Source organism: Gasterosteus aculeatus, chromosome 3 (assembly GCF_964276395.1).
Source record: "Gasterosteus aculeatus chromosome 3, fGasAcu3.hap1.1, whole genome shotgun sequence".
Classification (NCBI taxonomy): Eukaryota; Metazoa; Chordata; class Actinopteri; order Perciformes; family Gasterosteidae; genus Gasterosteus; species Gasterosteus aculeatus.
In genome coordinates this window covers 8,966,001-8,978,390 of record NC_135690.1, presented here as the reverse complement: position 1 = coordinate 8,978,390, position 12,390 = coordinate 8,966,001, and the positions used below count along the sequence as shown (strand labels likewise).

Here is a 12,390-nt window from a genome sequence, read left to right as displayed (position 1 = left end):
CCGTAACTTACACACACTTAAACACTCACCTCTGGTTCATCCCCTCGCTCTGTGTGTGTGTGTGTGTGTGTTGTGCTGCGCTGCAGTAACACCAGATCACCACCATCAGGCAATGTAATCCCTTCTCTATTCTACTGGTGACAGTGGGGCTCGGGCTCTTCCTGACTCACGGGGAGAGAACTTCTCTCTCTTTTTCCAGCCCTTTCTGGTTTCTTCTCTGTGACGATCTTGACAACGTCCACTCTGACCCTGTGGAGGAAAGGGCCCCACTTCTCATCATTCGGTCTCCTCCGCTCTCTCTCTCTCTCTCTCTCTGTGCTGATCCGTGACTTGTACACTTTTGGGGCAACGTTTGGCGGTTGTGTGTGCACGCTTTTGTGCTGTTTGTGTGTGTGTATGTGTGTGTGATCGTGATCGCGTGAGTCAGTATGCCATGTCGTCCCCCGGCTCGTCGTTTGTGCAGATAAAGCACGAGGACCTGCTGTTTTATGAGAACTGTGGAGGGGGCAGCTTCGGGAGCGTCTACAGGGCCAGCTGGATATCCCGGGACAAGGAGGTGGCTGTGAAGAAACTTCTAAAGATCGACAAAGAGGTAACGTGTCATTTCATCATTTTAAGGTCCAGAGTACTTAGAAGTCTATAACTTCTAAGTACTCTGTGTCAAATGAGTTTACGCTCATTTCTCAGATTGTCTTTGGACAGCCCAAACCCCTCTTTTCCTTCCCTCGCCTGTTGTCTGCTGTCCAACGTGTGTGTTTATCTCAAACATCCCTCTCCTCCTCCCCCACCCCCCTCCTGCGCCCCCCCCCCCTCTTCATGGATTATTTATGCCAGCACCTCCTTGTTCCTCACATTGTGTTTTAGTACGAGGTGTGTGGTCATTTGGGGCTTCATGCACTGCATTCAGGCCGGGTGGTTCTCTATTCCCTCTATTCCCTTTTATGTTACTTCATTCGGTCTGATGGAGCCTCACGGCCCAGTGTCAGGAAACTATTAGGAGCTAGCGTGACTTTATGGTAAATTAGGCACCGGTGTTATGGTTGTTGCGTGTAGAACATGCCCATATATAAGGAGACACGCATCGGCCGACGGCATAAAACCTTGTTTGACTTACGACTCTCACGTTTACTTTCTCACACTAACACACGAGCAGACGTGCATATCAGAGTGTGTGTGTGTGTGTGTACTGTTCAAATATATATATATATATATATATATATATATATATATATATATATATATCTAATATATATATATATCTATATATACTCATTGATGGATTATGGGGGAATGGCTGCTTAGTGTTGTGTGTTTTTCTGCATGCTTCATGTGATGTTGTGCTACTTGTAAACGCATCACATTAAAACGTTATTTTTAACACAGTGGCGGGAGAAGTTAAAGCAACAACCTCCTGTTGAGAAAGTATTTGTATGCAGTTTTTAACGTGATTTGATCCAATTGATGGTTTGGTATTATGTTGCTTGGCAACAGTTACATATTCCACAAAGGCCGAGTGTAGGACTTAATTAGATTCACGGCATGTTTGTCACTTTGATGTGGAGGATTTCTGTTTGGAGAATCAACCCGTGTTATGAAAGAGGTTCAGACCTCAGCTAAGGGATGTCAGAGACGCCGTAAACAATGATGAGAATTGGATATGGGAAAAGTCAAAAAATCAATCTTTTAGGTTCATGGTCCTTCGGGAATGATTTCCACTTTATTGATGAATTCTATACGTATGTGAAGTTGTTCATGCCACTCTTTCTTTTTTTTCTTCTTGTCTCCTCTTCCAGGCTGAGATTCTCAGTGTCCTGAGTCATAAGAACATCATTCAGTTTTATGGAGCCGTGCTGGAATCCCCCAACTATGGCATTGTCACAGGTCAGACCCCCCCCTTGTGTGTTTATGGGATTAAAACAAAACATGTGATTGTGGAATTATTTAAATCCAAAGAATCCAAATTCAGGTAAGATATATTATTGGAAGCATTGCTTTAAATTGATATATGTATTATTATAATCTTTGGGTTACGGTCTCATAGGAAAGTAGGAGTTAAGGTGGAGGCTTAAGGTGAGGCAGGGAGGGGTTAAGGTCACGGCAGATTCTCCCCTCTTGTAAAATTACACAAGCGCGCACGTGTGTGTGTGTGTGCAATGTGTTTATCCATTAGCTTTATTGCTGCAGTGTGTATTACATCCTGAAGGCGCACTTTAGGGACACGTTAGCAAATGCTCTGATGGTCTTTGTGTGTGTTTTGAGGCATCGGTGAGGACGCAGGGTCTTGCTGTGTTTCCTGGCAGGACATTTGTAACTGAGCCCAGCATTCTTGGATGTGTTTGTAATCCTGGATGGGGGTCATGTGGTTCAGATAAAGCACAGACGCACCACTGCTTGTCCAGCAACAACTCGTCTAATAAAATCCAATACTGACACAAAATGAGAGTGCAGTGAGTTTGTTAAAAACGCATCCTGCCGTACGTTTAAAAAGACACGGTTGTGGATGTTCTACTCATCAGACTTCTTCCATGTCACGTCGTCTACTCTGCACCTCTCTTTTTTTCAGATTTCACTGTAAAATGAGAATGGCTCAGAGTTCAGAACAGTGTTTCCCCTTCCATTATATCCTCACGTGTCGGGGCGCTCGCATCGGGCATACTAAGCCCCCCCTCCCAACCCCTCTAAAGTTGTAAAACTAGGGGAGACACTGCAAGAGATAATCTGGATTAAAAGCATTATAACATCTTGATGTGCACTCCAAGGTGTAATCAGTAAAGTGACATATATTATTTTAATGCGTAGCCCCGTTCTCCTGTAATGACCATTGCTTGTGTGTGTGTTTGTGTGTTCTTGCAGAATACGCCAGTGCAGGATCTCTGTATGAGTATCTTTCCAGTGAGCAGAGCGAGGAGATGGACATGGAGCAAATCATGACATGGGCCATAGAGATAGCCAAAGGTGCACCTGGAGTCAATAAAAGTTTACTCAGCGTTTTATTTTTCTCTTAATACATGTTTTAAACCACAACATATTGTCTGTTGCAGCTGCTACAACAGTAAAAGGCCAAATAAAAGAAAAAACTAAAACTAGAAATTCATTAAAAATGATTGACATATATCTGTTGGAGATATAATGATAAATAAATAATCAGGATACAAATGAAATGTGTTTTTTGCCAGCTGTTGATGCTTGATTTCCTTACAGGAATGCATTACCTCCACGCAGAAGCTCCAGTCAAAGTCATTCACAGAGACCTCAAGTCGCGGAATGGTAACACATGGAAGACAATAACTACTTTTCTGAAGCACATCTGCACCCAAGTTCTCTTTGCCATTTGTCTGCACTGTGTTACTATTTCCTATCCCGCTACGTTAACTGGTTTCCTCTCTTTTACAGTGGTGATGACAGCAGACAGGGTGCTGAAGGTGTGTGTCTTGCCATGTACACACCACCACAAATCAGGCACACGGTTATTTCTGTGTTTTTCTTCACTGCGCTGCGTTGTGACTTCAGATCTGTGACTTTGGGGCGTCTAAGTTCCTGTCTCACACCACACACATGACGGTGGTGGGCACCTTTCCTTGGATGGCTCCTGAAGTGATTCAGAGCCTGCCCGTCTCGGAGACCTGTGACACCTACTCCTATGGCGTGGTGAGTATAAATATCAGTATGCTGAGGCCAGCATGCTGATATAGTGACAGTATTGTTACTGACAGCTGGAATGTTGTTTGGTTTTGAATGAATTGAGTGAATGAATCAGAAACTTGTTGACATTAGCTCTGTAATCAGCCCTGCTGTGCATTCATTTAGACTCTACTTCTGTCTTTTTCTATTTAGTCTATTAAGACATCTGCCCAACTATTCAGGAGAGTTGCATATAAGAGAGCTACTAGCGGCCCGTTAGAGAAGCCGTGTCTGAATGAACCCACCGTTTCCATTCTGTGGCCAGGTGCTGTGGGAGATGCTGACTCGTGAGGTTCCTTTCAAAGGTTTCGAAGGACTGCAGGTTGCGTGGCTGGTGGTGGAAAAACAAGAGGTAAACCTCCCCCCCACACACACACACACTCACACTAACAACCACAAACACCTCCCTGAACACACCGTCAGCATTGTAGAGCCGTTGGAGTTGAGAAGGTGGGGGAACAATGCAATGCTCTCATGGTTTCCACTGTGAGCTGGTGAGGCGGGGTATTTTTAGGCCTGATGTCAGTTCTCTGCTCTTGTAAGGCCTGTATACACAGCAGTGGACCTCGGCCAGACTCCCCCTGCCTTTAAGAGAGAGAGAGAGACAAAGGGAGAGAAATGTGTGGAAAGAGGAAAGATTGTAGTGGTCGGAGGTTTGATTCAAGATGTTCATGTAAAGTGGGGGATGAGGATGATGGTTATACGGTGGAAGTGTTATGGACGCACCTTAACCCCCCCAACAGACACACACACATGCACACACTGCGGGCCAACAAACAACTCTGAGAACATGATTCCTGCGTAGCTGTTGGCTAATCTCCAAATACTCTCCCTAAATAACTCTCTCTCTCTCTCTTTCCCTTTCCCAGTCTCCCTCTTGATTTTTCCCCTCCATTGCCGTGCCCCTCCTCCGGACCCTCGTACTTGCCCTCTTTCCACTTAGAGCCAGTTTTCTCTGGGGATTAATCCTGAAATATCACTGTTTCCATTCACTGCATTGAACTGTGGAGCTGTTTGCTGGGTTCATTCAGACCTTTGGTGATTCCTGGGGATCTTTCATGCAGGGACATTCTCTAAGTGGAATGTCGGGATTTAGTGGCATTAATGCAGTTTGCGTGTTATAGAAAGCTTCCCATCTGTTTTAGGCAACTGATAAATCCAGACCCACACAGGCCTGATGACTTTATCGTACATTATGAGCGCTTCGTCTCGTAGCAAATTATATTTGAGGGATTGCTGCGATTACCATCGTAGTGCAAAAGATGAATGAGACTGACTCTGATGATCTTCTGACCTTTTCTCTAGCTTCAGGTCAAAATTCTAATTTGCCAAATACTTTTGTTTTCGACTAAATTTGGCAAAAATGAAGATATTGTCATCAGCCTTATCTCTACTTTGTGTTTTCTACAAACTATACACTAAACTAAGCTGGTGAAAATGGCAAACATTATACCTTATAGCATTTCGCCCCACTGGGCCTCGCAGAGCCTGCAGCGGGTCCGGTGACTCTTAATTGTTCCGCACTTAGTCCAGAATATTTCATATTTTTGAGAAAAACTTTAGATATTTTTTTAACGGCATTAAAGCGTCGTCAGGTCTAACTATTTAAAAAAAAAGGCAATGTGGTACAATGTGAAAGTTTTGTTAATAATAAAAAGATACTTCTTGTATGTTTCCATGTATTTAGAGGCTGACCATCCCCACCAGCTGCCCAGGAAGTTTTGCAGAGCTGATGAGGAAATGTTGGCAAGCCGACCCAAAGGCAAGCAAAATGCACCATGGTGGTTAATCTCCTTGAAATGTATTTTACGCTTCGCTACAATTTAGATATTAAATGGTAAAGCAAGGTCTGTCAGCTGGTTATTTTATCATCCGTGCGTGCATGTGCCCACAGGAGCGTCCGCAGTTTAAACAGGTGCTGGTAAACCTGGAGACCATGGCCAACGACAGCAGGCTGCCGGACCAGTGTAACTCTTTCCTACATAATAAGGACCAGTGGAGGTATGTACTCGCACAATCTTGCAGACATCCCAAAATAAAACGGTATCTGCACCGTGTCTGAGAACGAGGCATGTCATTTTAAAGTATATTAAGTCTTATTCAGACTGACAAATCTGCAGACTGCAGACTACAGAATATACGTCGATATGCACATTTTCACACAAATGCCACATAGTCAACATGTGCATACATACACACACAGCTCTGTGGACTCCAAAGCTCGGGAGAGAAGTTGAATGTGTGACCCTGTGCTCTACTTCAGTCTATAATAAGCTCTTTGGAAAGTGTCCATGGAAGAGATTCCACTCCTCCTCCTCTCTGCCCTCACGCCACCGTGGGGGAGGGTGGGGGTGAGATAGAGGGGAAAGCAAGTATGAGATGGAGAAGAGTAAGTTCGGAAAGCTACTGGGTGCATGGGAAATCTAAAAGACTGAACGGGGGAGAAAAAAAAACGCTGGTGGGCGGAAGCGAGAGAGGTTGTAGAACAGGGGTGAGACAGAGGAGAGAGAGGGAGGGGGGAGGGGAGGGGGAGGGGGAGGAAGGAGCAGCAGAGACAAAGTGCAAGATTCTGTGCATTTTTAACACGAATACAGCGAGGCAATCAATTCTGAGTGAAGTTTTTGGTACGGTTGGAAAAGCTTGGACAAGGAAAGGGGAAGGGGGGGAGGAGGAGGAGGGGGAGAAAGAGTGAGTGAGTTGAAGGGGCGGGCTGAGTGAATAGGGAGGTATGGAAGGAACACAGGAGGCGGTATGGCTGTTCTTCATATCTCTCTAAATTTAGTTGCTGTGAGTTGATTGTGTTTGTGAATGCAGGTTCATAGACAGGGACTCACAACTCAGAAGGACCTCTAGTGGCAACTTAGAACACTGCAGCTAAATATTATACTTTATTTTGTTTCTTCTGCAGGAAGTCAAGTGAACTAAATATGTTATTTCATGTGATTTGCTATAGGACGCCAGAACACATTAATTTAAAATAGAGTTATTCTTCTAATATTTGCCAGAGTGGCAGCTTTTCTTTCAGGTTTTTCTTTCAGGTGACAAGTTCTATAGTGAACATCATTTGCTTATTTTAAGCGTTAGTAGCTGATCCCTTTACAATATACAATAATAAAGTATTTCTGTGTACTCTTGGGGTACAGCGTCTTCCTAAAATTCAATGCACAGACAAAATAGACACGTCATGATTTTCTTTCATTTCAAAATGCAAAGTACTATATGAACCGCAAAAACAGAAAACAGTGACAATTAGTTTACAAAATGTTCTGTAAAACTATTTGTATTTGGAATCACACCAACTTGTGTCCAAGATAGTGAATGTAAAGCACATTGGTCATTAGTGATCTCTGAAAAGAGCAGCATTTTGGAACAATGTTGCAAGTGCTAGTGAAATATTTATCAGAATTATTTCTCCCTGCCATGTCTGCACACACAAAGTCCCAACAGGTGACGTATATTCTGTCATTCTCCAGGTGTGAAATCGAGTCGACCCTGGAGCGCCTTCGGAAACTGGAGAGGGAGCTGTACTCCAAAGAGAAGGAGCTGGAGGAGAGGGAGATGAGGCTCAAACTTTGGGAGGAGAGGCTAATGGAGCGGTCCAACATGTCTCCCAGTCCGACCTCCCTACTCATGGAGCGCTCGAACATCTCACCAGTAAGTGGATGTTGATCTAATTGAATTCTTTTCAGCTTTCAAAACAAATTTACATTTACTCAAATACTTTTTCTTCTATAATCGCGGCCCTCCTCTTCTCCCCTTCTCCCGGACTTTATCAGTTCTTCAACCCCATGTCCGTCGGGTCCTCCAGCTCCTTCTTCCGCTCGCATTCTCAAGACTCCAACAGTGTCAGCAGTGCCGGCGTCAGCTCTCTCCTCCGCACCCTCAGCAACGGAGACTCGGAGAGGGGGGGCAGCACGGTGCTGGAGAGGGGGATAGGCTCCCTCGACGGCGGGAGGCTGCACGCCGTGCTCCGAGGGTTGCAGGGGCGGTTGGGAGAGGAGGAAGGGGAGGAGGAGGGACCCCTGGAGGAGAAAGGCTGGGGGCAGAGGGACAGAGATGAGACTGCTAGCAAGGAGGGAGGAAGGGTGCAGGTGACACTCAGGAGTTTCCCCGGCGGGGTGGTTGAGAGGGAGGAGCGGACGTGGGAGGAGGGGGACCGAGAGAAAGGAGGGATGCAGAGGAGCAGGGTGACCACCATAGTCCGAGGGTATTCGGGGGGCTTCGGAGAAGCAGAGGGGGAGAAGGAGAAGGAGGGTGGGTGGGAGATAGAAAAGCTGGGGGACAGGCTAGATGAGAAAGGGATAGGGGGAGGTATAGAGGGAGGGAGGCTCCCGACCATGTTCAAGGGGCTCCACGGGAGTATGGGCGGCTTAGGGGACATGCTGTCCTTAGACATGGAAGAGATGGGGGAGATGGAGAGACTAGGGGACATGGACATGAACATGGGCGACCTGGGAGTGATGAAGGTGAGGAGTGAGTTGGGGGTGAGGGGTCGATGCAGCGAGGCCATCAGCCAAAAGATTAGAGGTGAAGTAGGGGTCGTCGGTCAGTCGGGGGTACAGGTCAGCATGCGGTCTTTGTCCAATCAGAACTCTGTGAAGAGCTGCAGCGTGCGACACGGAACCAAGATCAACATGGCCACTGCAGCCATGGACATGATGGAGCTCGATTGGTCCGACAGTGACTAGAGAAGCACAAACACACGGAAAACGCATGGAAAACACACGTAGAAAAACCATCCAGAGGCCAAACTAGAATCATTTTGACTTGTTAGCACATACAGCGCCTGAGCTACAGTATGTGTTTTAGAATCTCCAGTTTAAGAGCTGGTTTACACACATTTATTTTGTTAACTCTTTTTTATTGAATGGATGAACACTATACCCATGTGTACTGTGAAGTAGGAAGGAGTGAAAAGACAAATAGAAGTTGTCTCGTCGTGTTGTCAAAGTGCTTCACCTGTGTAAATTAATGTGCTATTTAAACTGCTGCATAACATACTGTAAGAGGTACAAGTGTTACAAAATAACACACTTGAATGCCGCTCTAATGAGGCACCACTGTCGGATTCTTTTTTCTTTTATTATTTCCCGCTTAAAAACGTATTTTGTAGTATAGATTTGATTTGTTAAAAAAAAAGCTTTGACATTATCAGTTCTAACTGTGATCTAGTGTGCGAACGTTTGCCATTTCTTTCTGTATATTTTATCATTTTTCAATAAAAAGAGAAGATACTTTCAGTCTTTTGTTTTCCAAGTTGAACAGTATGGATGAGGAATAGCAGAAAGTCAATCGTGATATCATGGTACACACCTAAATTCCCAATAAAATACCATCCCTCTCAACTTGGGAATCGCGACGCCTAAACTCCCTGTCAGACGCTGAGCAGCAGAGCCACTCCCGCCAGCACCCACTTGGCAGACCTCTCCCTGGTTTTGAGGTTGAAAGTCCAAACATATGTGGGTCCTCTGATCTTGGTTTTGTAGAGCGGACACTCGTAGATATTCCTGATCTCCTGGCGATCGTTGGGCACAGCTCGGACGGAGATAACGGGCATGGCTGGGGTCAACTCCTTCAGACGGGCTTCGGCAATCACCCCGGCCTGAGTGTCCCACCTTGCTCCTGTCGGAAGAGGAACACGAGAGAGGAGCACAGGAACGATGGATTGTTAAAAAGTAGTGAATTTAAACATGACAGAAAAGGAGGGAATCGGTAGAGTTTGTCTACCTTCCATATAAAGTCCATAGACGTATGCACCCTCCCTGGCAGGTTGGTTGAACTCTTCCTTAAACTTCTTGGTCACATCCACAGTCAGGTTCACTTTATCCAGCGGCCACTCGTTCTTACGCGCCAGAGACTGCATCACCGCTGGAAAGAATACAAAAACAGCAAAAAGGATTAACGGCGAGTGGAGAAAAGAGATGATGGGAGAGTGGCGGACATATTCCAGTAACGCCTGATAGCGCTCTGTGTGTTACCGGTGAGGAAGGACTGTGGGTTGAAAAGCCCGGACAGCCAGACCACACTAGGCAGAGACAAGTCCTGAGTCCAGCTGTCCAGCTCCTTACAGCGCTGCAACACGTCATTATACCTGACACAAACACACACACAAACACACACACGTCATTTCTCACAATGCTGAAATGTATCCCCGTATTCATAAAAGCTGTTCAAATGCCAGAGACAACCCCCCACCCCCCTCACACACACACACACACACACACACCATATAGCAAGGCTGTAGGTGGAGGGGTAGGCCAGCTTGGTCCAGGTATCTGGGACGTTGTCAAAGAACAGGGCCGACTGCAGCTTCTCCATCTCAGAGGAAATGGCCAGCTCCCCCTTTGAACGCACACATTGAACATGAGACACGAGTGCATATAACAAACAAGCCGCGGGGCGCTTTTTGCATCACATGGGGTGGCAGGTGTCCAGAGGGGGGGAATCAGCAGGCCGGGTTTGTCCGTCACACAAAGAAGTGTGCACTGTTCGCCATCATAAGAGCACACACACACAGAAAGGTTTAAAGCATACCTTGAGTCCTAGGTCAAGCCCTTTGAGCGAGCGCCGTATCTCAGAGATGAGCGTGTTCATGCGCTCACACTCCTGGAAGCAGACCAGAATGTAAGGGGACCGTTCAGCCGTCTTGGAGGTGATGTCGGACATGTTGTACTCCTCCGGCAGCTTCTCCAGCACCTCGTCTAAAATGTTTTTCACCTGAGGGAGCAGGGTTGCTACATTGTGTTATGCTGGTGTCAAGTCCAGCATTAGGAGTTCAGGAACAGGTTCAGTTAGCTGATGGTGTTGCAAATGTAGGAGGAGCTACCTTCTCCTCCAGGGTCTGTGAGGCTCCCTCCCCCATCACAGCATCCGGAGACTGCAGCTCCAGCAGAGTGTGGAAAAGGCTATCTGACGTCACTGTCAAGAACTCAATTTCCGCGTTGGGGTGCAACCCATAATGCACTGGGCTCTCGTGGGGCAGCATCTCATCTATGAAATCGTGGTAGCCCTGGACAAAAAAAAAAAGGTACACTTCTGTTCAACTGCAGGCGTTCAACTCCAGGGACATTTGACAGTGAAAGGGAAAGTGTGTCCAACTATCTCTAGTCACCTGGTAGTCCAGGTTGGAGGGAACAACAAAGCCAGGACCCAAAGACAGCTTCCGATCGAACTGAAAAAAACAGCAGAGAGAACAATTCCAGCTTGAGACCCCGAACAGAACACAGCTAAGCATCCCAAAACTCCCAACACTTTGTCTTTCTCTCTCAAACAAAAGAACAAACCTGGTTGGGCTGCATATATTCTTCCAGATATGTTCTGCAGAGGCGTCTGTCCCAGTCATCAGTGATGTGTCCTCCATACATGATCTCTCCAAACAGATACCTCAGGTCCTCCCACGGCACCTTCAACATCATGATCATTATGGAATTAATGGCCATGCAATCATCTCAATCATCCTCACTGCACTGTGGCACACCGCTCATCTCACACCCCACCTGTGCATTAGCCTCCAGGTAGTTGTATAGGACGTCAACTGATATGGTCAGGTCTCCAGTGTTGAACGGATACTTTCTGTTCCAACCTTGGGATCCAAACTTCCTCCTCTCGGCCACACAGGCGTGGAAGTAACACAGAGAGAAGAGGATGGTCTTGAACTCCTGCTCACGGCTGCACTGGTCCAGGATGTCCTACAACGAGTCCAATGAGTTAATAAAAATAAATAAAACGCTCCCAGCGCAAAAAACACACTCAACACTCACCTGGTCAAAGTTGTCCAAAGCAGCATGCAAATTGGCATGCATGCCTGTAGGAGGTTCATTAGTAATCTTGATGGCGTTTTCCAGGATGCCCTGAGGACATTTTAACAACTGTGTTTAACGCCACTGCTTAACAAAGTGAAGAACTGCAGCGTCTACATGAAAGATGCCTGGGTGCCTATATGCGTGCCATGCATTGATGCACACTGCATCCACACCTGTGGGATTATGTGTTCCTGGGGCGTCGGCGCCGGCTCAGCGCTCATGAACACCCTGTAGTCCGGATTGCTGCCCTCACCGCAGCGCTCCAGGAGCTTCTCAAGGGAACCCAGCCAGCGGGCAACCAGGTGGATGTTCTACAGGTGAAAGAAAACCCATCACCGAAATTTTTAAGAGTTTTAGCAATGAATGTTTATTAAAAAAAGGACCATGTGAACACAATTCAGACACATATTTCAAACTCATCTATTTTCTAGTCAGACCTGCAAAATCACCCAATGACCCTCCTTGGCAGCCATCTCCATGGCAACCTCAGCCACAGCTTCTTGGCCCTGGCCCAAGGAAACGTTGTGAAGCTTCCCAAGGTCGATAGTGAAACCCATCTTCCTCCCTGGGAACAGGAATGTGTTGATGAATCTTCATAGGAATATATTCTACCACTGGAATCCATCTATAAATCCATCGGTCAACTGTGATTACAGTACCCAGTGACTCAACATCTTTAAGAGGGTCCACTCCAGGGGACAGGATGAAGAACACGGGTGAGGCTGGACCACTTTCTCGGAATGACTTAGCAAACTCAGTCTTTCGGCCCTCGGTATACTTCACCCCAAGTTTCTCCTCCACAAAGTTCCTACAGTGGAACAAATAGGAAGAGCAGAAATAGTCTGCGCTTGTGGAAAATTGATTGAGAATTTGATCATCTTCAACATGGGAAGAGAAAAAACATTCT

General features: G+C 46.3%; 2 protein-coding genes across 2 annotated transcripts in view; one reads left to right on the top strand and one right to left on the bottom strand.

Annotated features, from left to right (window-relative positions):
• The first annotated feature begins 58 nt into the window (after nt 1-58).
• On the top strand, nt 59-8,921 carry LOC120816035 (uncharacterized). The gene is made up of 11 exons (XM_078098670.1): nt 59-592; nt 1,794-1,881; nt 2,854-2,955; nt 3,202-3,267; nt 3,394-3,422; nt 3,511-3,648; nt 3,947-4,033; nt 5,369-5,443; nt 5,576-5,682; nt 7,155-7,335; nt 7,458-8,921. Exons 1-11 carry the CDS (start codon nt 434-436, stop codon nt 8,367-8,369), a joined length of 1,944 nt encoding a protein of 647 aa, XP_077954796.1. The 5' UTR covers nt 59-433; the 3' UTR covers nt 8,370-8,921.
• Nucleotides 8,369-12,390, bottom strand: part of dnah9l (dynein, axonemal, heavy polypeptide 9 like) — a 23,728-nt gene continuing 19,706 nt past the window's right edge. Inside the window, exons 65-77 of the mRNA XM_078098669.1 lie at nt 12,143-12,291; nt 11,921-12,048; nt 11,657-11,794; nt 11,442-11,531; nt 11,178-11,369; nt 10,965-11,084; nt 10,793-10,852; nt 10,508-10,690; nt 10,216-10,398; nt 9,908-10,023; nt 9,660-9,772; nt 9,409-9,549; nt 8,369-9,303 (exon numbers count right to left, since the gene is read on the bottom strand). Of these exons, the coding sequence (XP_077954795.1) occupies nt 9,056-9,303; nt 9,409-9,549; nt 9,660-9,772; nt 9,908-10,023; nt 10,216-10,398; nt 10,508-10,690; nt 10,793-10,852; nt 10,965-11,084; nt 11,178-11,369; nt 11,442-11,531; nt 11,657-11,794; nt 11,921-12,048; nt 12,143-12,291 (1,861 nt within the window). The 3' untranslated portion in view covers nt 8,369-9,055. The remainder of the gene's footprint in view (nt 9,304-9,408; nt 9,550-9,659; nt 9,773-9,907; nt 10,024-10,215; nt 10,399-10,507; nt 10,691-10,792; nt 10,853-10,964; nt 11,085-11,177; nt 11,370-11,441; nt 11,532-11,656; nt 11,795-11,920; nt 12,049-12,142; nt 12,292-12,390) is intronic.